The 24,545-nt window shown below is 41.1% G+C and overlaps 1 protein-coding gene and 1 pseudogene across 1 annotated transcript; both read right to left on the bottom strand.

Annotated features, from left to right (window-relative positions):
- Positions 1 to 1,841: 1,841 nt before the first annotated feature.
- Positions 1,842 to 20,962, bottom strand: LOC110564887 (olfactory receptor 4C45-like; annotated as a pseudogene).
- A 2,304-nt stretch (positions 20,963 to 23,266) lies between these two features.
- On the bottom strand, positions 23,267 to 24,199 carry LOC110564892 (olfactory receptor 4C5-like). Its single transcript, XM_021662439.1, has one exon. It carries the CDS (start codon positions 24,197 to 24,199, stop codon positions 23,267 to 23,269), a length of 933 nt encoding a protein of 310 aa, XP_021518114.1.
- Positions 24,200 to 24,545: the final 346 nt, after the last annotated feature.

The following is a 24,545-nucleotide window of genomic DNA, read 5'->3' on the forward strand; positions in this document are numbered from 1 at the left end:
TTATTCTGACTCCAGAGATCCAAGAAAGCAGCGGCCAGGATGTAAGGCAGCTGTAGCTAAGACGAGGCTTTGGTGCTTGCTACATGAAGCATGCTAGGAACTACTCTTATAGTCAGTGTCCACAATTACAGCTGGAACTTCAGAAAATTTCAAACCTTCAGCTAGAGGATAAAATCATTCCTTAGTTAAGTCAAGTTTCAACTTGGCCACACAAGGAAGTTTTTCTCTATTGTTGTTAACTGTTTTGCTAAATTCAATTTTTATATTTGTTCTTAATTAATAAGGCAACAAAATAAACCCTTTGAAAATTTTTTGTGAGTGTGGTATATTTGCGTGTGAAGTGATGGGTTCGTGTGTGTGTGTGTGTGTGTCTGTGTGTGCACGAATGCACACCTCTCCTGGCCTCTGAAAGCCCCTGGTATACATGTGATGGCCAGACATAAGTGAAAAAATACATCTATATACATAAAAATAAGCGGGAATAATATATGAATAGATGACTAAATAAAAGGCAATTTCAAAGACTCTAGGACATTTAGGACAACTGTAAGGCATTTGCTTGTGTTCATTCTGTGAAAATGCAGTCTCACATAATTGAATAAAAAGGTTCTTTTTGTTGTTGTTGCTTTAGTAGACATTTACAAACTGCTTAAAAGAAGAAAAATATAACGTATATTTGATGATCATGACTTTTCCTCCTTTTTCTAACTGTAGTGCTGAGAATAAAAACCTAAAAATGTCAGTGCTGATCTACTTGATTCCAGTCAGCAGTGAAGCATGGAGGGAGAGGGATTCACAAGCCCAAACTCCTAGCTGAGGTGCTATTGACAGTTAATAGCTTTTGGTGAAGGGAAGAACAGTGTTTTTTTTTTTTTTTAAGGGTGTGGCCCCTGGTAGATCAGCCATCCTCCAGTGGATGTCCCCATGCCTGTGAATATTTATATGTATATATATATCATATATATGATATATAATATATTATGTGTATTCATGTGTGTGTATGTGTGCATATGTGTATATATATATGTATGGGCAGCACAAATTTGATGCAGTGTTCTGTTAAATAAAAGACATGAAGATGGGGCATGAGGAGGTGGGAGTGGATCTAAATAGGGTACATGGCAAATATGATCACAATATACTGCATAATATTGAGTATTTTCACATTAAATTAAACACTTGCTTGAACCCTGGACACTTTTCTCTCAGAGATATCTGCCTAAGAAAAATATTAAAAACTGCATTTTTATGAGTGCATTGGCAAGTGATGAATGTAGTTTCAGTTGAATTTGGACGGTGTTTATTTACTTTTCTTATCTTAAAGAAATTAAGCACTGTGGGATATCTAGATTTATCGCGATCTCTTCGCCTTGCTTCTGCCTGTCTTGATGTATCAGTCTAGCCCGCTTCTGTATACTTCCAAACAAGAAATGTACTTTATATTTATATTGGGATAGTATTCAGCCAGAACATGAACGGAATGCTAGCATTTGTGGCAATGAGGGTAGAAAGGTGCACAGACCTAAGGGGAATTAGGCAGACACAAGAAGCCAAATATTACATATTCTCACTCCTATGCGGAAGCCAAAACAGTTGATCTTGCTGAAGTTGAGAGAATAATAGTGGTCACAGAAGATAGGTAGATTGGGACAGAGGAAGAATAATGCGAAGTTAGATAATGGCACCTAAATACATGTATTCAGGAAGGAGTTCTGTGTAGAATGGGAGATCACGCTCACCACAACCTGTTATATATTTTAAAAGAACAAGAATAGAGGAATTAAGAATCTCAATGAATGATTAATTTTAAAGGGGGTGGAAAACTTGTTTTGCTGATTTGATTACAGATTTTGTCTACATGGATTATGAGACTGTAGATCACCAATCAATATAGTGATTATGCCAGTAAAACCTTTCAGCAAAGAAAATGGACTACGGTAAATTTTATTTCTGAGGGTATTGGTTAAAGGCCTCAACGTAGGTGTCACTAGGGTGCAAAACATAGTTACAGCTTTGTCAGTGGGGAAGGAGGTCATGGGCCTTCGGTACAGGTATGAACAGGGTACAAAAAATAAGACAACAGTGACATGAAAGGCTCAGGTAGACAATGATTTGTGACATCCTTCTGAGCTGTGATTCCTCGGGAAGGGAAGGATGACTAAATAGGAAGCAACCAGCATGAAGAAAGTAAGTAAACACAGTGACCCACTGTTGGCAGCCATCGGGAGCCCTGGAGTAAGAGTGTCAGTGCAGGCTAACTCAAGGAGTGGTGTTAAATCTCACATAAATTGGTTGGTGGTATTGGGACTACAGAATGGTAACTGGGCCATAAATTCTTCCATAGATGAATCCTAAGATTATAGCGGCAGCCACCAGGAATAAACACACAGGTCAGCTCATGATGGTCATATAGTTCAAGGGCTTGCAGATGGCTACATAGTGATCATAGGCCATGCAAATCAACAAGATGATTTCATGAGCAGGAAAAAAAATGCTTAGCAAAAAAAAAAAAAAAAAAAAAGAGTCCTGCAACCATTGAAAGATATGGTGCTCTTTTAAGAGATCATTTTAGGTGCTATGGAAGAAGAGCAGAAACCATCTATGATGGACAAGTAGGACAGAAAAAAGTACAGGGGAGTAGCCAGGGCTGGGCTGATGAAGGTGGCGACTGAGCTGAGCATGCTACCTGCCAGTATGTTCAAATAGACTATTAAGCACACAATGAATAAGAGTGTCTTCAGATCTGGGTCTTGGGTCAAGCATAGGAGGATAAATGCTGTGCATTGCTCACCCTTTTCATCAGTAGCTCAGGCTGTGAAAAGAAACCGTAGGGTGCTTCAGTGGTGATATTTAAAACGAAACACTGAAATACTTCATCATCTCATTACTTCTGGTCCCTGAGGCTGCTCTAGCTGTACCCTCTGCAGGTAGTGTCACATCCCATGCAGTTATAAAGAACAGAAACAGGCTGGATTATCCTTAATGAATTTTCATGGAATAGTGACAGGATCTTACAAATACTACAAAACCCCCACCTTCTTCATAATAATAGATAACATAGGTGTCTTCCAAACTGTCTTCTAACCAGTCCTCGACATTTCATTGTGTTTTTGGAGATATCAATTATTTCGAAGTTCTGTTTGCTTAGATACTTTTTGCAGCATTGAACGAACAACTGGGCATTACACACTAAGAAGGCCAGTGTCGTTAAACGTGACGCATTTATGCTTTGTGATCTTTAATTCTTCTTTATCGTATGAATACATCTGCTCCTAGAGAAAAGGGGAGTTTCCTTAACTACTAACCCATCCCAGACCATCAAGCCAAATCATGATTGAGCGCATCCTCTTCCAGTGAAGCTGGGAAAGGCATCCCCAGTATGGGGAACAATTGTAAAACAGGCAACAGAGTCAATGTCAGAGACAGCCCCTGCTCCCCTTACTAGGTGTATATACTTTTGTAGTTCAAGTGTTTAATATGTTGTAAAGTGTAGCTTGTTAGAAATTTTCCTTTTATGTCTCTCTTTTCTCAAATCTATTATACAGTATTTTCTTTTCAGAGAAGGGGAATCCCTTTTTGGAGAAGAAGGAGAGGGAGTAAAGGGAGAGGAAGGTGGGAGGTTGGGACTGGGAGTAGAGGAAGTAGAGATCTGCAATCAGTATGCAAAATGAATAAATAAATTTAAATAAAAATTCATACACATATAAAATGCATTTTATCACATCCATTCCCTATTTTATTCCTCTTGCTTTCCTTGCTCCCTGTCACATATTCCTCATCGCCTTACAAATATGCTGAGACTCATAGCCAAAATTTGTGCAGAGTGCAGGAACTCTTATGAAAGAAGGGGGAGATACAAAGACCTGGAGGGGACAGGAGCTCCAAAAGGAGAGCAACAGAGCCAAAAAATCTGGGCACAGGAGTGTTTTGTGAGACTGATACCCTAAACAAGGACCATGTATGTAGATAACCTAGAACCCCTGCACAGATGAAGCGCATGGCAGCTCAGTTTCCAAGAGGGTTCTCCAGTAATAGGAACAGGGACTGTCTCTGATATGAAACCATGGGCTGGCTCTTTGATCACCTTCACCTGAGGGGGAGCAGCCTTACCAGTCCACAGAGGAAGACAAAGAAGCCAGTCCTGATGAGACCTGATAGATGAGGGTCAGATGGAAGGGAAGGAGGACCTCCCCTATCATTGGAGTGGGGGAGGAGCATAGTAGAAGAAGAGGGAGAAAGGGTGGAATTAGGAGGGAGTGGGGGAGGGGGCTGCAGCTAAGATACAAAGTGAATAAACTGTAATTAATAAAAATAAAATAAAAATTAAAAAAAAAAAACCTGTCTTATAAACAGACCAGAATCATAGTCTGGCTCTAGAGTCCAGATTACAGACATGACTGGTCAGTTTTTGCTCAGCGTTCTATAAACTTCCATCAATCTGAAAAAAAAAATCCACTAGGTCAAAGTAGTGCTGCTCATTCAAGCATATATTTAGACTCATCTACTGAGGAATGAACAACCTAGAAAATTCAGCTGATATCTTCACAGAAAGTGACGCTCCCTCCGTCAACAGCCATCAAGTGCAGTAGCTTATCAGCTAGTGGTACGGCAGCAGGATCATCTCCTCACTCCGTGCTTATCGGTGGGAACAGCCGCGTCTTGTGGGTAGCCGCATGCTGTTCCCAGGGGCCAGCCTCACAGCATTCCTCTCCATCTCCCAGCTCCTCAGAATACTATTTTTTTTTTAAAGGCTGAGATCGATTAGTCCAGTCTTTGGTTGGCCATTCACTCAATTTTTGTTCCATTTTTGTCCCTGCACAAATTTTGGGCTGAGGGTTTTATGGGTGGATTGTTGTCCTCATCGCTCCACTGGAAGTCCTGCCTGGCTGCAGGAGGTGACTCCTTCAGCCTCTATATCCCCCATTGCAAGGAGAAGTTGTTGTTTTTTTATTTAACATTTTAAAATCTATTCACTTTGTATCCCAGCTGCAGCCCCCTCCCTCAGCCCCTCCCAATTCTGCCTTCTCTCTCTCATCTCCTCCCATGCCCCTCCCCCAGTCCTCTGATAGGGGAGGTCCTCCTCCCCTTCCCTCTGACCCTAGTCTATCAGGTATCATCAGGACTGGCTGCATTGTCCTCCTCTGTGGCCTGGTAAGGCTGCTCCCCTCTCAGGGAGGAGGTGATCACAGAGCCAGCCACTGAGTTCATGTCAGAGACAGTCCCTGTTCCCATTACTAGGGTACCCACTGCTGGGTAGAGTCTTTCAGAGGCCCTCTTTGGTAGGCTCCTCTCCTGTTCTCTGTTTTCTCCCTCTTCCAATGTCCATCCCATTTGCCTTTCTGAATGAGGATTGAACATCTTACCCAGGGTCCTCTTTCTTGCTCACCTTCTTTAGGTGTACAGATTTTAGTATGATTATCCTATATTATATGTGTAATATCCACTTATAATATGTGTAATATCCACTTATATATACCATGTGTGTCTTTCTGCTTCTGGGATACCTCACTCAGGATGATCTTTTCTAGTTCCCACCATTTGCCTGCAAATTTCATGATTTCCTTGTTTTTAGTTGCTGAGTAGTGTTCCATTGTGTAAATGTATCACAATCTCTGTATCTACTCCTCCATTGAGGGACATCTCGGTTGTTTCCCAGATTCTGGATATTATGAATAAAGCTGTAAATTTTAGCTAGGGTGATCTCCATAGACTTCCTGGAGTCTCCTTTATCCCAGGTCTCTGGCAAGTTCCAGGGACCTACTCCTACTCCTAATACCCGTCCCTGCTCCTCTCTCATCCCCTCTCCTACCCAGTTCTCTCCCTCCACCAACCTCCATACCCATCCTGGGCATATACCCAACCATGCCTATTCTATTTCCCCTTCTGAGTGAGATTCAAGAATTCTCCTTTGAGTCCTCCTTGTAACTTAGCTTCTTTGGGTCTGTAGATTGTAGCATAGTTATCTTGAACTCTATGGCTAATATCCACTTATAAATGAGTACATACCATGCACGTCATTTTTGGGTTTGGGTTACCTCTCTCAGGGCGTTTTCTAGTTCCATCCATTCTCCTGAAAATTTCATGATGTTCTTGTTTTTGATCTCTGAGAAGTATTTTATTGTGTAAATGTACCTCATTTACTTAATCCATTCTTTGGTTGAGGGACATTTAAGTTGTTTCCAGATTCTGGTTATTATGAATAAAACTGCTATGAACATGGTTGAACAAGTGTCCTTATGTCATGGCGGAACATCTTTTGGGTTCATGCCCAGGAGTGGTATAGCTGGGTCTCGAGGTAGCACAATTCCTAATTTTTTGAGAAAGCGCCAGATTTATTTCCAAAGCGGTTGTACAAGTTTACATTCCCACCAGCAATGGAGAAGTGTTCTCCTTGCTTAACAACCTCACCAGCACGTGCTGTTCCTTGAGTTTTTGATCATAGCCATCCTGACAGGTATATGATGGTTGTTTTAATTTGCATTTTCCTGATGACTAAAGCTGTTAAACATTTCTTTAAGTGGTTTTTGGCCATTTGAGATTCTTCTGTTGAGAATTCTCTGTTTAGCTCTGTACCCCATTTTTTAATTGGGTTATTTGGTTTTCTGCTGTCTAATTTCTTGAATTCTTTATATATTTTGGGTATTAACTCTGTCAGATGTAGGGTTGGTGAAGATCTTTACCCATTCTGATGGCTGTCAAAAAACAAACTTTCATCTTGTATCCTCTCCACTTTTATTCAAGGTTGTAGTGATGTCGGTTATTTTTTTGTCAACTTGACACGAGGTAGAGTCACCCAGGAAGAGGGAACCTGGATTAAGAAAAGACCTCCATCAGTTTGCCTGCAGGTATGTCTGAGGGGGCAATTTCTTGGTTAATAATTGAATGTATCATCCTGAGTGAGTTGTCCCAGAAGCAAAAAGACACACACAGTATATACTCACTCATATAGACATACAACATAGGACAAACCCACTAAAATCTGTGCATCTAAAGAAACTAAGCAAGAGAGAGGACCCTAACTAAAATGGTCAATCCCCATCCTGAAAGGCAAAGAGGATGGACATCAGAAGAAGAAGAAAACAGGAAACAACCTAGGAACTTTCTACAGAGGGCTTCTGAAAGCCAGAAGAAGAAAACAGGAAACAACCTAGGAACCTACCACAGAGGGCCTCTGAAAGCCTCTGCCCTACAGACTATCAAAGCAGATGCTGAGCCTGATGATCAACTGTTGGGCAGAGTGAATGGAATTTTATGTAAGAAGTGGGAAATAGTAAGAGCTGGAGAGGACAGGGTCTCCACAAGGAGATCAACAGAACAAAAAAATTTGAACACAGGGAACTTCCCAGAGATTCATACTCCAACCAAGGACTATTCATGGAGATAACCCAGAACCCCTGCACAGATGTAGCCCATGGCAGATCAGTGTCCAAATGGGTTACATAGTAATGGGAAGAGGGACTGCCTCTGACATAATCTGACTGGCCTGCTCTTTGATCACCTCCCCCTGGGGGGGAACAGCCTTACCAGGACACAGAAGAGGACAATGCAGCCACTTTTGATGAGAACTGATAGACTAAGATCAGAAAGGAGAGGAGAACCTCCCCTATCAGTGGACTTGGGGAGTGGCATGCATGCAGAAAGGGGAGGGAGGGTGGGATCGGGAGGGGAGGAGGGAGGGGCCTATGGGGGGATACAAAATGAATAAAGTGTAATTAATAAAAAATTAAAAAAAATAATTGATATAGAGGACCAAACCCACCTTGAATGGTGCCATTTCTGGGTAAGTGATCCTGGGTTGCACCAAAAAGAGCAAGTTGAGTGAAACATAAGGAAAAATCTAGTGAGCAGAAGTCCTCCATGGTTTCTGTCTTCAGTTTCTGTCTCTCGGATCCTGCTTGAGTTACTGTCTTAAATTTCCTCAACAGTGGCTTGTGATGGAGAAATGAGCCCCTTTCCCCCCAAATTCTTTTTGGTCATGGCGTTTATCACAGTACTAGAGAAACAAACTAAGATAGTGCTTGAAGTCTTAGGCAGAGCGATAAGGCAAGAGAAATAGACACATGGATTCAAAATCAGAAAGATGTTAAACTATCTTATACTCAGATGACTGGGTACCATATTTAAAAGAGCCCACAGAGCCTTGTGCACTTAATAAGCATTTTCAGCAAAACAGGAACAAGTGAAAACAACATTCAAGGAACTGATAGCTTTTATACACATCAGCAATGAGCTTTCTGAGAAAGAAATCAGGAAAGAATATATTTTATTCACAATTAAAAATATCTAGGAGTAAGATTGACTAAGGGGTATAAGAGCTCCACAAACAAACAAACAAACAAACAAACAAACAAAAAACCAAGACACTGAAAGAAAAAAAAAGAAATAAAATAAAATAACGAACAATGGAAAGACATTCCATATTCCTAGATTGGCAGGAGAGTTTAAAAATGTATACTTCAAAACCAGTCTATATATTCAGTTCTATCCCTATCAAAATTTCAAAGACATTAATCACAAAACTACAAGAAAAAAATATAAAATTTACAAGAAACAGTACAAGATGTCAGAAAGCCCCAAAATTCTAAGCAGATAGAACATAGCCAAAAACATCCTATTATCTGTCCTCAGACTAAATTATCGAGCTAGTGAGAAATTATAATGAAAAAGAAAAAAAATGAAAAAGAAGACATTTTGAAAAAGAACAAAAAAGAAAAAAAAAAGAGAAAAGAAAAAGAGAGCATGATACTTCCAAAACAAAAGGCTCAGAGATGAGTGAGATATAACAGAATAGTCAGTCTGCTGTGAAACATGTGAGCTATAATAATGACTGAATTAGCAAAACATTAGCCACTGGTACAATAATATTACGAACATTAACTTTCTGATTGGGTTTAAGTCGTGCTCTTCAAGGTAAAGCCCACACCTGGGATCATTACTGAGCGTAGGATCTATGGCTAGACAGAGTGTAGACCCAACAGGAAAACATAGTACTAGTATTTTGCTGAATGGAAGTACTATTATACTGACTTCTAGGGACTAATTGTTTCGCCATAGCGTGATGCATCTATCAGCTCTCATCAGAGAAAATTCTATTTGCAGTAGATGGTGATTAACACAGAGACTAATAATTGGCCAAGGTGCAGAGAGTGAGAGTGCGGACCGTTCCCTGCCAAAATGAGCATATACACCCCTCCTCTCAAGGCTCAGGGATCCTTGTAGACTACGGAGTGGAAAGAGTGTAAGAGCAAAGAGTAGCTGAAAATAATAACTTCCTAAAACATGTGAAGGTGATCCTAATGACGTCTCCAAATAAGGAGGGACACAGAGTCCCAGCTGGCCATTTCTTGTCATCAAATGAAGCTTCCAGTACCAGGACTAGATTTCATCAAAATGAGTTTTTGGCTAAAAGGATCCCATGGAAATCTCCAAACAACCTAGGCTGTTTGCAAGAAAATATGTTGCTCTTTATAACTGAGAGCAAGGCCCCATTGCTGAAGACAAAGCCCATATAGAACTCATTGAAGATAAAGAGCTCAAGCTGCTACCTACAGAGAACCGTGTTCTAGTGTTATTGGTATGGTAATGTACTCTGCTACAAAAAGAGAAATGTAAACACCAAGCCAGCCACAGAACCTTCGATCTACAGTCTGTCCTGCTTGCAAAATATGCTAAGGCAATGGTGGCACAAATCTTGTGAGAGTAACTGAGCAATGTTTGATTCGACTTAAGGCCCACTCCACAAGATGGAGCCAAAGACCAGAGAGTCCGGAGACTCAGAGTAAAACCAAATAGTGCTGTTCTAAAAGAAGTAACAATAAAACTACCCCTAATCATATTCTGTTATACTTATAGATCAGTGCCTTATTCAGCCATCATCAGAGAGGCTTCCTCCTGTAACAAATGGGAAAAAATATTACACGCAGGCACACACACACACACACACACATGAGAGGAGGGGGGAGAAGAGAAAAAGAAAGAGAAAGAGACCTTGGAACACAGATCTGTAAATGAGATATCTCCATCAAATGATTCTCCTCAGACCTCAGGGAACCCCACAGAAGAGAAAGCAGAAAGACTGTAGGAACCAGAGAGAATGGAGGAGAGTAAGAGAACAAGGCCCTCTAAATCGACAGAGGAAAACTTGTATGAACTCACAGAGCCCGAAGCAGCAAGCACAGAGCCTCCTTGTGTCTGCACTGCATCCTCTGCATACACTTTAGTGTTTTTATGGGACTCTTGGATGTGTGAACAAGTGGGTCTCTGAGGTTCTCTTTCTCCTCTTTGTTTTTCCTTATTCAACTTTGAGGTGATGGTTTTTATTTTTATCTTATTATACTTAATTTTGTTGTGTTAAAAATGTCCCATAGCCTTGCCAAGCTAACCAGTTCAATTTGCCATTGCACAGCATAACCATGTTTTAGAAATGTATTAATTAAAAATGAGAAATTAAAAGGAAAATAGTTCTTCTGAAAACAGGGTGGCAGTCGCACATGCGAATTCCCAGCAGTTCTGAAAGCACGCAGGAGACCTGTGCAAACCACGGTAGATCAAATCCCAACAGGAAGAGGAGAGTCATACATGAAATACCATCCCTTGCTGGACCACTGTTGTCAGTTTTTGCTGCTGGGAGAAGGCGAGTCACTTTCCTCTAAGCATGGAGTCCCTGGTAAGTCATTCTTGCTCCAGGGAAAGGCCACACAGCCAAGGACAGTTAGGCAACGCTAACTGGAAGTGATAGAAAAATATAGGACACAAAGCTGGGTGGGTAAGTAAATAAGAGGCAGGTGTGGGAGGAGCTAGGGAGTGAATGTGATCAGTATATGTTATGTAAAGTTCTCAAAGAACCAATAAGATATTGTAGGAAAAGAAAACAAATGACAAGTTCTGGCAAGGATGGCAGCTGGCTGTTGGTGGGAGTGCAAAATACTGTATGAAATTTTCCAAACAAACAAACAAACAAACAAACACAAAGGAGATGTTTTTAGACACCCCAAATTAAATCATTTGATGTAGACACAGGTATTGATTTAGAAAAGCTCACCGTAAATGTGGACATTGAAGTGTGCACAAATATATTCAACTATAGGGCTCACCTCTATTTGTGAACAATAGATATTATTGTTTTGTAATAAAGCAGGCAAACAAGCAATGGACAACTTCATTAATGTGCGGCAGGTACAGAAGAGTTCTTTGTAACGAGTAAAAGAAAATTAAATCAAAGCCATCAATAGAGACTGGACTGGGAAGCGCGATGCTGAGTGAAAAGGCTACGTCACTGTTGAGCTGGTGGTGAGTTGCAGCATCCAGGAGCAGAGGTAGAAAGATCTTGAGTTTGAGGCCAGCTGGAGTTGCTCAGCCACATCCCTGTCTCAAGGCTAAATAAAAAATGAAGACAGCCTTGACTCCCCCCCACCAGGGGAGGAGCAGTCCTGTTAGGTCACAGAGGAGGACTATACAGCCAGCCCTGAAGATATCTGATAAAACAGGGTCAAATGAAAGGGGAGGAGGTCCTTCCCTATCAGTGGACTTGGAAAGGGGCAGGGAGGAGACCAGGGAGGGAGTGTGGGATTGGGGAGGGAATGAGGGAGCGGGATACAGCGGGGACACAGAGTGAACAAAATGTAACTAAAAAGAAAAATAAAATTAAAAAAAAAAAACAAAAATAAAATTAAAGTTACCTTAATAAAAAGAAAAAAAAATGAAGACAGAAACCAAAAGTCACAAAATACAGTCTGGGTAACTATAGTTCCCAAAAGACAGGGAACAGGACTGGAGCCTACCACAGAGGGCCTCTGAAAGACTCCACTGATCAAGGTATCGAAGCAGAGGCTGAGATTGATAGCCAAACTTTGGGCAGAGTACAGGGAATCTTATAAGAGAAATGGGAGAGAGAAAGACCTGAAGGGGACAGGATCTCAAAAAGGAGACCAACAGAGCGAAACAAAACAAAACAAAACAAAACAAAACAAAACAAAACAAAACACCAAAAAACCTGATCCCTGGGGACCCTGAAGAGAATGATACCCCAACCAAGGACCTTGTATGGAGAGGACCTAAAACTGGGCTCAGATGTAGACTCAGTCTCCAAGGAGGGTCCCTGGTAAAGGGAACAGGGACTGTTTCTGACATGAACTCAGTGGCAGGCTTTCTGAACACCTTCCCCTGAGAGGTGTAGCCTTGCCAGGACATAGAGGAAGACAATGCAGCCAGTCTTGATGATACCTGATAGGCTAGGGTCAGAGGTAAGGGGAGGAGGACCTCCCCTGTTAGTGGGCTAGGGAAGGAGAGAAGAGGGAGGGAGGAAGAGATTAGGAGGAGACAAAGAGAGGAGGTCACAGGCAGTATGCAAGTTGAATAAATTGTAATAAATGATAACAATAAAAAATTAAAAAAGAAAAATATGCCTAGTGTTGAGTGACTTTTTTTCTGGGGAGACTTGAGTGAAGATCTATTCAGCTAGACAGGGCACCCCCACTACGAACAGAACAGTTCCGTTAGGTTCAGCCTAGCACACCAGTGAGTTCATTGGGCTATACAGGAATACTGTCTCCTCTTACCTAAATTTTTGTCTGTCTCTATAACTTTGGGAGAAGTCTTGTGAACCTTGCAAGTTTTAGGAATTTCGTGACAGTGATTTTTGTTCATGTGCTGAGCCTTATAATCTTATTTCCCGAACCTTAAGGAGCATTTCTCCAGGAAAGGAATGCTTTTATTTGCAGGAAATATCTTCACAGCAGCATATTTTTATTGAAAAAATATTTTTATATAATATATTCTGATCATGGCTTCCTCTTTCCCCACTTCCATATCCTCCCCACCTACACCTATCCAACTTCATGACTTCTTACTCTCTCTCTCTTTTTTTATAAAACTAACTAGCAAATAAAAAGAAAACGAACCAGAATAAAAAATAAAACAGCGGGAGAGGGGCGGAGCCAAGATGGCGACTAGCACACACAGTTTCTGAGCAGTGGGATACCTGATCTTCTGAGTTGGAGAATGGAAGGACCCCCAACCCAGGAAAACCACAGCGAGGCTTTCTGAACACCAGAGAACATCGCAGGAGGTGAAAACTTTGGCCTCCGGTCACCCAGAGACTTGCTTGGGGAGGGAGAGAAAAGATCCTTTGTTCTTGCTGCACTCCCTTCCCCCAGACCTCCTTCCTCCTCGGCACAGCGGCACAGCGGACTCATCTTTCTCAGCGCAGACCTAACTGCCTGGGGTATACAACCGCTGAGACGGAGCCCCAACCACTTTAGCGGCAGACAAAAGCCAGCAGTACGTACCCCGGAGTCCCAGATTCGCGCAGCAGCTGCACCATCCTCCCAGGGCGCGAATCTGCTAGACACCATACTAGCTATGCAGGATCGCCATCACTGACCTTACGGCCCGCCCAACCCCACAGTGACAGAGAATACGCTATATACTCACCAAAACCAGGCAGAAACGTCATACAACCTGGACACACCAGGCGCTGGGCCTCCCAAGCTTGGAGAGCACAAGGAAGAGACCCCAGGACTTCCCAGAAAGCATTGGGACTAGCGACCCAGTCTCCAGTTACAGCGGGACTTGGCGGCGGAGCAGCACTGAACTGGTGGGGCACCACAGCCCTCCAGTTTAAGACTAACCAGGGCCAAACCAGAGAACAGAGAGCCTGATTACCCCATCCCTGCTGAAGTGACCACCCTGAAATCTCCAGCTGCAGCAAGACCTCAGAACCTGGCAGTGACAGCAGCACAGAACTGGCGGAACACATCAAAGAAGCAGGGCCAAACCAGAGAGCAGAGAGCCCCGGATACTAAGATCTCTGCCAAGAGACCTGCCTGTAAGTGAGTGCACCCTTGAGAATCTGCAGTTCCCCAGATCCTGGGTCCTTCTAAATCAGAAGCCAGGCATCGAACCCCCCTCCCACCCACATACCCACTTTGGGAAACAAAGGGGCACTAGGGACATTGAAGTTCCTGCCCTGTGGGCCTGATTGAGGAGCTAAGACAGTTAATACCAGAAATTGCGCTGCGATCATCATTAGCGCCTGCGACATATACAGTACAGAGCCCCTCCCACACACTCAAGGGTTCAACATTAGCCATCACTCTGTCCCTCGAGAAACTCATCCACGCACACTTACACACACAGACACACACGCGCGCGCGCGCGCACACACACGCTTGCATTTGCCCCGTTTGCGCCTGCGTACTTTCCTCCCACAGGTACAGCTAGTCCTCAGCACACGCTGAGAGTGCTCAGCTTCCTGAAGAACTCTCCAGACACCAGAGAGAGACAGCACCAGTCTGATCTGCAGAATCCAAAAACAAACAGGGAAGGTTTCAGATAAGCCAATGGCCAGAGGTAGGCGAAAGAACACTTCCAACATAAATCAGGACATCATGACTTCACCAGCAAACCCCAAAATCGATGGATACACCAATTCAGCAGAAGCACAGGAAAATGATTTTAAAGCCATGCTTGCCCAATTATTTGAGGCTCATAAGGAGGAAATGAACAAGTCTTTCAAAGAGATGGCCAGTCAATTGGAGGCAAAGAAAGAAGAAATAGACAATATCCTTAAAGAAACACAGGCAAACATAGCCAAACAAATAGATACACAAGTAGAGGAAAAATTAGTGGCATATAAGAAGGAAACGAAAAAAGAAATAGAGGCCATCGTAGAGAGACAAGAATCCAAATTCAAACACATGAAAGAAATGGTGCAAGGCATGAAAACAGAATTAGAATCAATAAAGAAAACACAAAATGAGAAAACCCTTGAGCTGGAGAACTTGGAGAAAAGATCAGGAACCACAAAAGTAAGCATCACCAACAGAATACAAGAGATGGAAGAGAGAATCTCTGGAGCTGAAGACACACTTGCAGAAATGGATACTTCTCTCAAAGAAAAAGTAAAATCAGAAAAGTTCCAATCACAAAATATCCAAGAAATCAAGGATGCTATGAAAAGACAAAATCTAAGAATAATAGGAATTCACGAAAAAGAAGACTCCAGACTCCAAGGTCCAGAAAATATTTTCAAGAAAATCATAGAAGAAAATTTTCCCAACTTAAAGAAAGAGATGTCCATAAATATACAAGAGGCCTACAGAACTCCAAATAGACTAGACCAGAAAAGAAACACATCACGTCACATCATAGTCAAAACACTAAATCTACAGAACAAAGAAAAGATATTAAAAGCAGCAAGGGAAAAAGGCCAAGTAACATATGAAGGTAGACCTATCAGAATCACGCCGGACTTCTCATCAGAAACTATGAAAGCCAGAAGGGCCTGGGCAAGTATCATGGAGACTCTAAGAGATCACAAATGTCAACCCAGACTACTATACCCTGCAAAGCTTTCAATCAACATAGATGGAGAAAACAAAATATTCCATGACAAAACTAAATTTATACAATATCTACACAGCAAACCATCCCTACAGAAGATACTAGAAGGAAAACTCCAATCCAATGAAAACAAATTCACCCAAGAAAACAGGGCATACAGATAATGTCCCAACAAAAATGAAAAGAAAACAAGCAATGAATCAGGGTTAGATCATCGACTCCATTACAAAAGGAACTAACATGCATTGGTCACTATTATCTATCAATATCAATGGACTCAACTCACCAATAAAAAGACACAGGCTAACAGAATGGTTAAGGAAACAGGATCCAACATTCTGTTGCATCCAAGAAACACACCTATGCAACAAAGACAAACACTACCTCAGAGTAAAGGGCTGGAAAACTGTTTTTCAAGCAAACGGTTCCAGAAAACAAGCTGGAGTAGCCATCCTAATATCTAATAAAATAGACTTTCAACCCAAGTTAATAAAAAAAGATAAGGAGGGCCACTATATTTTCATCAAAGGAAAAATCCACCAAGAGGACATCACAATCTTGAATATCTATGCCCCAAATACAAGAGCACCGACATTCGTAAATGAAACATTATTAAAGCTTAAATCATACATTGATCCTAATACCTTAATAGTGGGAGACTTCAACACTCCACTCTCACCAAGGGACAGATCAACTAGACAGACACCAAATAGGGAAATAAAAGCACTCACAGAATCCCTAAATCAAATGGACCTAATAGACGTCTACAGATCATTTCACCCAAACTCAAAAGAGTACACCTTCTTTTCAGCACCCCATGGAACCTTTTCCAAAATAGACCATATAGTGGGCCACAAAGCAAGCCTCAACAGATACAAAAGGATTGAAATAATCCCTTGTATACTATCTGACCACCATGGACTAAAGCTCGACCTCAACAACAACAGAAACAACAAAAAGCCGACATGCACATGAAAACTAAACAACTTACTACTCAATGACAGCTGGGTTAAGGAAGAAATAAAGAAAGAAATTAAAGACTTCCTAGAATTCAATGAAAAGGAAGGCACAACATACCCAAATTTATGGGACACACTGAAAGCAGTGCTCAGAGGAAAATTTATAGCACTAAGTGCCTGCAAGAAGAAATTCGTAACATCACATACAAACAACTTAATGGCCCAACTGAAAACCCTAGAACAAAAAGAAGCAGATACACCCAAAAGGAGCAGACGGCTGGAAATAATCAAACTAAGGGCTGAAATCAATCAACTAGAAACAAATAAAACTATCCAAAGAATCAATGAAACAAAAAGCTGGTTCTTTGAGAAAATCAACAAGATAGACAAACCCTTAGCCAAACTAACTAAAAAGCAGAGAGAAACTATCCAGATCAGCAAAATCAGAAATGAAAATGGGGACATAACCACAGACATTGAGGAAATCCAAACAATTATTAGGTCATACGACAAAAGCCTATATGCCACAAAATTTGAGAATCTAAATGAAATGGATAATTTTCTTGAAAGATTCCATCTACCAAAACTAAGTCAAGATCAGGTAGAAAGACTAAACAGCCCTATATCTCCCAAGGAAATCGAAGCAGTCATTAACAGTCTCCCCTCCAAAAAAAGCCCTGGACCAGATGGCTTCAGCGCAGAATTCTACAAGACCTTCAAAGAAGTGCTAACTCCAATTCTCCTCAAGCTATTCCACAAAATAGAAACAGAAGGAACACTACCAAACTCATTCTATGAAGCCACAGTCACCTTAATACCTAAACCACACAAAGACCCAACAAAAAAAGAGAACTTTAGGCCTATCTCTCTTATGAACATTGACGCAAAAATACTCAATAAAATACTTGCAAACTGAATCCAAGAACACATCAAAGATATCATCCACCATGACCAAGTAGGCTTCATCCCAGGCATGCAAGGGTGGTTCAACATACGGAAATCCATCAATGTAATCCACTACATAAACAAACTGAAGGAGAAAAACCACATGATCATCTCCTTAGACGCCGAAAAAGCATTTGACAAAGTCCAACACCCATTCATGTTTAAAGTCTTGGAGAGATCAGGGATACAAGGCACATACCTAAACACAGTAAAGGCAATATATAGCAAGCCTATAGCTAACATCAAACTCAATGGAGAGAAACTTAAATCAATCCCACTGAAATCAGGGACAAGACAAGGCTGTCCATTGTCCCCATATCTCTTCAACATAGTACTTGAAGTCCTAGCCAGAGCAATAAGACAACTAAAGGAGATCAAGGGGATACAAATCGGAAAGGAAGAGGTCAAAGTGTCACTATTTGCAGATGATATGATAGTATACATGAGCGACCCCAAAAATTCAACCAGAGAACTCCTTCAGCTGATAAACACCTTCAGCAAAGTGGCAGGATACAAAATCAACTCAAAAAAATCAGAAGCCCTCCTATATACCAAAGACAAAAAGGCTGAGAAAGAAATTAGGGAAACAACACCCTTCACAATAGCCACTAATAACATAAAGTACCTTGGTGTGACCCTAACCAAGCAAGTGAAAGACCTGTTTGAGAAAAACTTCAAGTCTCTGAAGAAAGAAATCGAAGAAGATATCAGAAGATGGAAAGATCTCCCGTGCTCATGGATTGGTAGGATTAACATTGTGAAAATGGCCATACTGCCAAAAGCAATCTACAGATTCAATGCAATTCCCATCAAAATACCAACTCAATTCTTTACAGACCTTGAAAAAGATTCTCAGCTTCATATGGAGAAACAAAAAACCCAGAATCTCCAAAACGATCCTGTACAACAACAGATCATCTGGAGGTATCTCCATTCCTGATCTTAAGCTGTAGTACAGGGCAACAGTAATAAAAACTGCATGGTACTGGCATAGAAACAGAAAGGAGGATCAATGGAACCGCATAGAAGACCCAGAAATAAAGCCACACACCCTAAATCCAATAAATCCAATACTCGATATTCGACAAAGAAGCCAATTCCATTCAATGGAAAAAAGACAGCATCTTCAACAAATGGTGCTGGACCAACTGGATGTCTACATGCAGAAAAATGAAAATAGATCCATATTTATCACCCTAAATAGTTTTAGTTTTGACAAAACTAAAGTCAAAGTGGATCAAGGACCTCAACATAAAACCAGATACCCTAAATCAATTGGAAAAACAAGTGGGGAACAGACTAGAACTCATTGGCACAGGAGACAACTTCCTGAACAGAATACCAACAGCACAGGCTCTAAGAGCAACAATCAATAAATGGGACCTCATGAAACTGAAAAGTTTCTGTAAAGCAAAGGATACTGTCATCAAAACAAAACGACTGCCTACAGATTGGGAAAGAATCTTCACTAACCCTTTATCTGACAGAGGACTAATATCCAGTATATACAAAGAACTAAAGAAGCTGAAAAGCAGCAATCCAAGTAATCCAATTAAAAAATGGGGAACAGAGCTAAACAGAGAATTCTCGACAGAGGAATATCGAATGGCAGAAAAACACTTAAAGAAATGCTCATCCTCATTAGCCATCAGGGAAATGCAAATCAAAACGACCCTGAGATATCACCTTACACCCATCAGAATGGCCAAGATGAAAAACTCAAGCGATAACACATGCTGGAGAGGTTGTGGAGAAAGGGGAACCCTGCTCCACTGCTGGTGGGAATGTAAACTGGTACAACCACTCTGGAAAGCTATCTGGCGCTTTCTAAGACAAATAGGAATAGTGCTTCCTCCAGACCCAGCTATACCACTGCTAGGTATATACCCAAAGTTTGTTCAAGTACACAAAAAGGACACTTGCTCAACCATGTTTATAGCAGCTCTATTTGTAATAGCCAGAACCTGGAAACAACCCAGATGTCCATCAACGGTGGAATGGGTACAGAAATTGTGGTATTTTTATACAATGGAATACTACTCAGCAATCAAAAAGGAGGAAATCATGAAATTTGCAGGCAAATGGTGGGATCTAGAAAAGATCATTCTGAGTGAAATATCCCAGAAGGAGAAAGACAAACATGGGATATACTCACTTATATAGACCTATAAGATATGATAAACATAATGAAATCTATACACCTAAAAAAGATAATCAATTGAGCGGACATGGGGTAAGATGATCAATCCTCATTTAGAAAGACAGATGGGATGTGCATTGAACGTATGACAGGAGTCTACTGAGCGCATCTGAAAGACTCTAACTAGCAGTGTTTTCAAAGCAAAGACTCATGACCAAACCTTTGGCAGAGTACAGGGAATCATAAGAAAGAAGGGGAGTTAGTCTGATGGGGAAAGGATAGGAGCTCCACAAGGACCAAATATATCTGGGCACAGGGTCTTTTCTGAGACTGACATTCAACCAAGGACCATGTATGGATATAACCTAGAACCTCCACTCAGATGTAGCCTGTGGTAGCTCAGTAACCAATTGGTTTCCCAAAGTGAGGGGAACAGGGACTATTTCTTTCTTTTTTTTTTTTTTTTTTGTGATTTTGTTTTATTTTCTTCAATGCAGTTTATTCAGGAACATTGAACAATCCTCGGACCCCAGGGAAAGCCAGCCCACAGCTTAAACAGGAACTCGATGACTGGCTCTTTGGTCTCCCCACCCCCGAAGGGAGGAGCAGTTCTGTTAGGCCACAGAGGAGGGCTTTGCAGCCAGTCCTGAAGATACCTGATAAAACAGGATCAGATGAATGGGGAGGAGGTCCCCCCCATCAGTGGACTTGGAAAGGGGCACGGTGGAGATGAGGGAGGGAGGGAGGGAGGGACTGGGAGGGAATGAGGGATCGGGACACGGCTGGGATACAGAGTTAATAAAATGTAACTGATAAAAAAAAATAAAATAAAATAAAAAAAAGAAAAAAAAATAAAACAGCAAAAAGCACAAGAAACACACTCTCTCTCTCACCTCCACAAAATTAGAAACCATAAAATTCTAGCAAAAGACCAGTAAGATTAAAAACAAACGTCCAAAGCAATATGAGTCAATAAAAATCTACAAAAACACCACTGCGTTTGTTTTGTGTTGGGCATTGGGGCCTACCCTTTAGAGTGGTTTATATACTTAGTGGAAGTTCATTGGAGAAAACTGAGTGTTTAACTTCAAACATTGTCTAGTGGAGATAGCTTTTGGGTAGGGATGGGAACTCAAGTCCCCTTTTCTTTCTACATGCTGGGATCCGTTATGGACTGAACCTGTACAGGCCTGTGCGTGTCAACATAGTTTCTGTGAGTTCATATGTGCATCAGTCCTGTTGTGTCTGTAAGACATTCGTTTTTTGTTTTTGTTTTGTTTTGTTTGGGGGAGGGTAGGAGTCCTAGACAGAGTTTCTCTGTGTAGCCTTGGAGCTCCAGGACTCACTTTTGAGAACCAGACTGGCCTTGAACTTACAGAGATCTGCCTGCTTCTGCCTCCCAGGAGGTTAGGATTACAGGCCATCATGCCCATTTCTTTGGTGTAGTCCATCTCCTCTGCCTCTTACAAACCTCTTTGCCCACTTGTCCAAGTAGGTTCCTGAGTCCTGAGGAGAAGGCTTTGATGAGGACATTCCATTTAGGTCTCAGTGTTCCTATGTTTCCTGTGAGTCTCATGATGTCCAGGTGTGAGTCTCTATATAAGTTTCCATCTACTGCTAGAAGAAGCTTCTCTGATGATGGCTAAATGAAACACTGATCTGTGAGTATAAAAGAATGTATAGGAGTCATTTTATTGCTGTGTTCTTCTAGTAGAACAACAGTATTTGGTTTTCCTTTAAGCCCATGTCCTATCCAGTCTCAGGTTCTTGGACACGGTGCCATCTTATCCAGCCTCAATTTCTTGGACACAGTGGTATCTCACTCTTAGAACAGAGATTGCTTAAGAGCTTTTTCTTGTTGGCCAGGAACCTGGCCACTGACCATAGGGAACATCCTTGCTAAAATCATAACCCATTGTGTTATGTCCTTATGTGTGAATTGCTGTCGTTTGCCATATAATTAGAAGCAAGCTGAGGCTAGGACATAAGTCTTTCCCTCCTGCTGTCATGGCTAGTGCAGGATAGGAGTTGTGTGCTATGAATATGCTGTTGGTAACGGCAGCCCCAGCATTCATCATTGTCTGCTGATGTCTTTGAACCTTGAACAGAGTTTGAGCAGCTTTCTCAGTTTTTCATTTACTATAATACTTCAATGTAAATAATTTATTTCTTGCTATTTAGGTATATGTAATTCCACTTCTTTTTACTGAAGAATCGGGAAACTATCAGGTACAGAGTGAGGCAGCTGGCATGCATTCACAGTGCCAATAATGCCAGAGATAAGATTGGGCCTCTTTGGCCCAGACTTTATCAATCATTATTTTCTTTAGCTCAAGGTAATTTACTCAATGCTTTAAAAAAGAATTTTACTTATATTTTGTTTATTAAGTGTTTTGGTGTGCACGTGTGTGATTGTGTGCATGTATACACATCACTATTGGGTGACGTACTCAATTATTTCCCACATTACTTTGTGAGACAGACTCTCTCACTGTCCCTGGAGTTCAGTGATTAGGTAGAGTGTTAACAGGCAAGCTCTGGAATCTACTTGTCTCACTCCCCCAACACTGGGGTTCCAGATGCTTTCTGCCATACTTGGCTTTTATGGGAATTGAGGGTGCAAACTCAGGTTCTCCTGGTAAGCACTCTGCACAGGGAGCCATCTTTCCAGCCTGAAAGAGGAGTTACTGTGTGTGTGTGTGTGTGTGTGTCTCCAAATGAAGTGGAAATGTTCTGTGTGATTGTAAGTGAGAAACTCAAACTTAGGAAGATAGAATATTTGATGAGCATTTTTTGAAGCCTTGTCCAAGCCTCAGTACTACTTTCATACACAGTTATCTTTCTTTCTTTTAAAGTATAACCTCATTCAAAATACAACCTGTGATGTTGAGCATAAAAATATCAAATACATTAGTGTTGATTTATTTCACACCTATAACAATAGAACTGTGGGATTTCTTGGTTCTTTTCTCTTCATAAGTGTTTTCCTAACAATAATATTAAAGTTCATGTTTTATGAATGCTTTTGTATAATGATGAGTACTGTTCAAGTGTGATTTAGATTATATTCATTTTTTCTTCTTATTTTAAAGAAATTGATTAATATAGGGGTTCTAAAAAACCACTATGTGCTGTGACTACTCTTTCTGAGTCTTAATGTCAGTCTAGCCCTTTTTTATGTGTTCCTAATGTGAATGGAGGTTTCTGCCAGTGGAAGAAAGAATAGATTAAGAAAATGTGGCATGCTTTCAGCAATTATATTGTTGAGATTTCATGAGTGTGGTGTCCCTGCCATTTTTAGTCATCATTATCTCACAGTAGGCAGTCTAGTCCTCTGGCCCTTACAATATTCCTCTTGCCTTTTCTGCAATGTTCCTTGAGTGTTAGGGATAGGGATTACATTTAAGATGTACTATTTGAGCCTACTATAGAGGGTCTTCTGAAAGTCTCCACCCAACAGGTGACTGAAGCAGATGCCAAGACTCACAGCCAAACTTCTACCAGAGAAATTGAGTTATTGAGTTATCTAGATTATTCTATGTGTGTACGTGGAAGAAATTTACATCACTCCTTGCCTTTAATCAGAGAAAATAATTTATTCTGGAAACAGCAAAAGTTACAATGTCAGCATTGTTCCCTGAACTAGGCAGTATGACAGTCTAAATTTTGGGATGACTCTGGTTGCTCAAAATGTTCTAAGTAGAAGACACTTCAGTTATCTTTAATAAAATATCAACTTTTATGACATAGAAGGACATGCAGCTTTTACATGACAAGGAGAATGAAATACATTCACATATTCTGACTTCAATAGCAGTATATATTTTTTGTGAGTCACACTTGGCAAAAGAAGGATTTAATTTATTTCTATCCTTTTCATTCATGAGAATCTTTCTCCACATTTTCTTTGATTCCAGAGTTTTTTCATGGCATTTTTCACCTCTGTGTTTCTGAGAGTGTATACTAAAGGGTTTAACATGGGGGTTACCACAGTGTAGAAGACGGCCACAGCTTTGTCAATGGGGAAGACCACCATGGGCCTAAGGTAAACGAATATGCAGGGTACGAAGAACAGCATGACCACTGTAATATGGGAGGCACAGGTGGAGAGAGCCTTTTTCTGTTCTTCAGAGCCACGAGTCTTGAGAGAGCAAAGGATGAGGACATAGGAGGTGAGAAGGATAGAAAAGATTAGCATGCACATTAGCCCACTGTTGGCAGCAACAAAGAGTCCCAAGATGTGGTTGTCAGTGCAGGAGAGTTTCAGCACAGGGAAAAGGTCACAGATGAAATGGTCAATGATATTTGGGCCACAGAAAGGTAACCAGACCACAAAGAGAATCTGGATCAGAGAATGAAGAAAACCCCCAGCCCAAGCAATGAAAACCAGGAAGCCACACACTCTCCTGTTCATTGTGATCATGTAGTGTAAGGGCTTACAGATGGCAACATAGCGGTCATAGGCCATGGCTGTGAGCAGGATGATGGCAACTCCACCAAAGAAATGTTCTGCAAAGATCTGAGTCATGCAGCCATTGAAAGAGATAGTTTTCTTCTCAGCAAGGCAATCAAAAATCATTTTGGGGGCCATAGTTGAGGAACAGCAGCCATCTACAAAGGATAAGAAGGACAGAAAAAAATACATGGGGGATCCCAGTGCCGGGCTAGAGATGACTGTTGCAATAATGAGTAGATTGCCAATGAGTGTAAGAGAGTAGATGAGTACAAATAGAGCAAACAAGAGTTTCTGCACATCTGGGTTCTGTGTCAGGCCAAGCAGGATGAATTCTGTTACATTGTTCATTTGTTTCATGAATCTGGTTTAAGATTTGTATAATTGATTTATCTGTGAATAGCAAGACAATTGAAATTTTGGTTGACAAATATTGATCAGACAAAATTTTCCTTCATATATTTTTCACTGTAACACAGATGGGGATTCCAAGCAGCAAAACCCATTTCAAAGATGCTTAAATTTGGACCATATGATTGGTTAAATAATGAACACGTTGGTCTCTGCTCTCTCACAGTTGGACACACACACACACACACACACACACACACACACACACACCTTACTCAAAACCCCTACGAAAACCTACGGTAAAGAGAACAGAATACACAGCATGATGCAATGTAAATTTGCACAGTTATTGGCA

Source organism: Meriones unguiculatus, chromosome 18 (genome assembly GCF_030254825.1).
Source record: "Meriones unguiculatus strain TT.TT164.6M chromosome 18, Bangor_MerUng_6.1, whole genome shotgun sequence".
Classification (NCBI taxonomy): domain Eukaryota; kingdom Metazoa; phylum Chordata; class Mammalia; order Rodentia; family Muridae; genus Meriones; species Meriones unguiculatus.

What these genes read in the sequence shown, in the direction of transcription:
- LOC110564892 (XM_021662439.1), bottom strand. Translation starts at nt 24,199, where the DNA reads ATGAAACAAATGAACAATGTAACAGAATTCATCCTGCTTGGCCTGACA.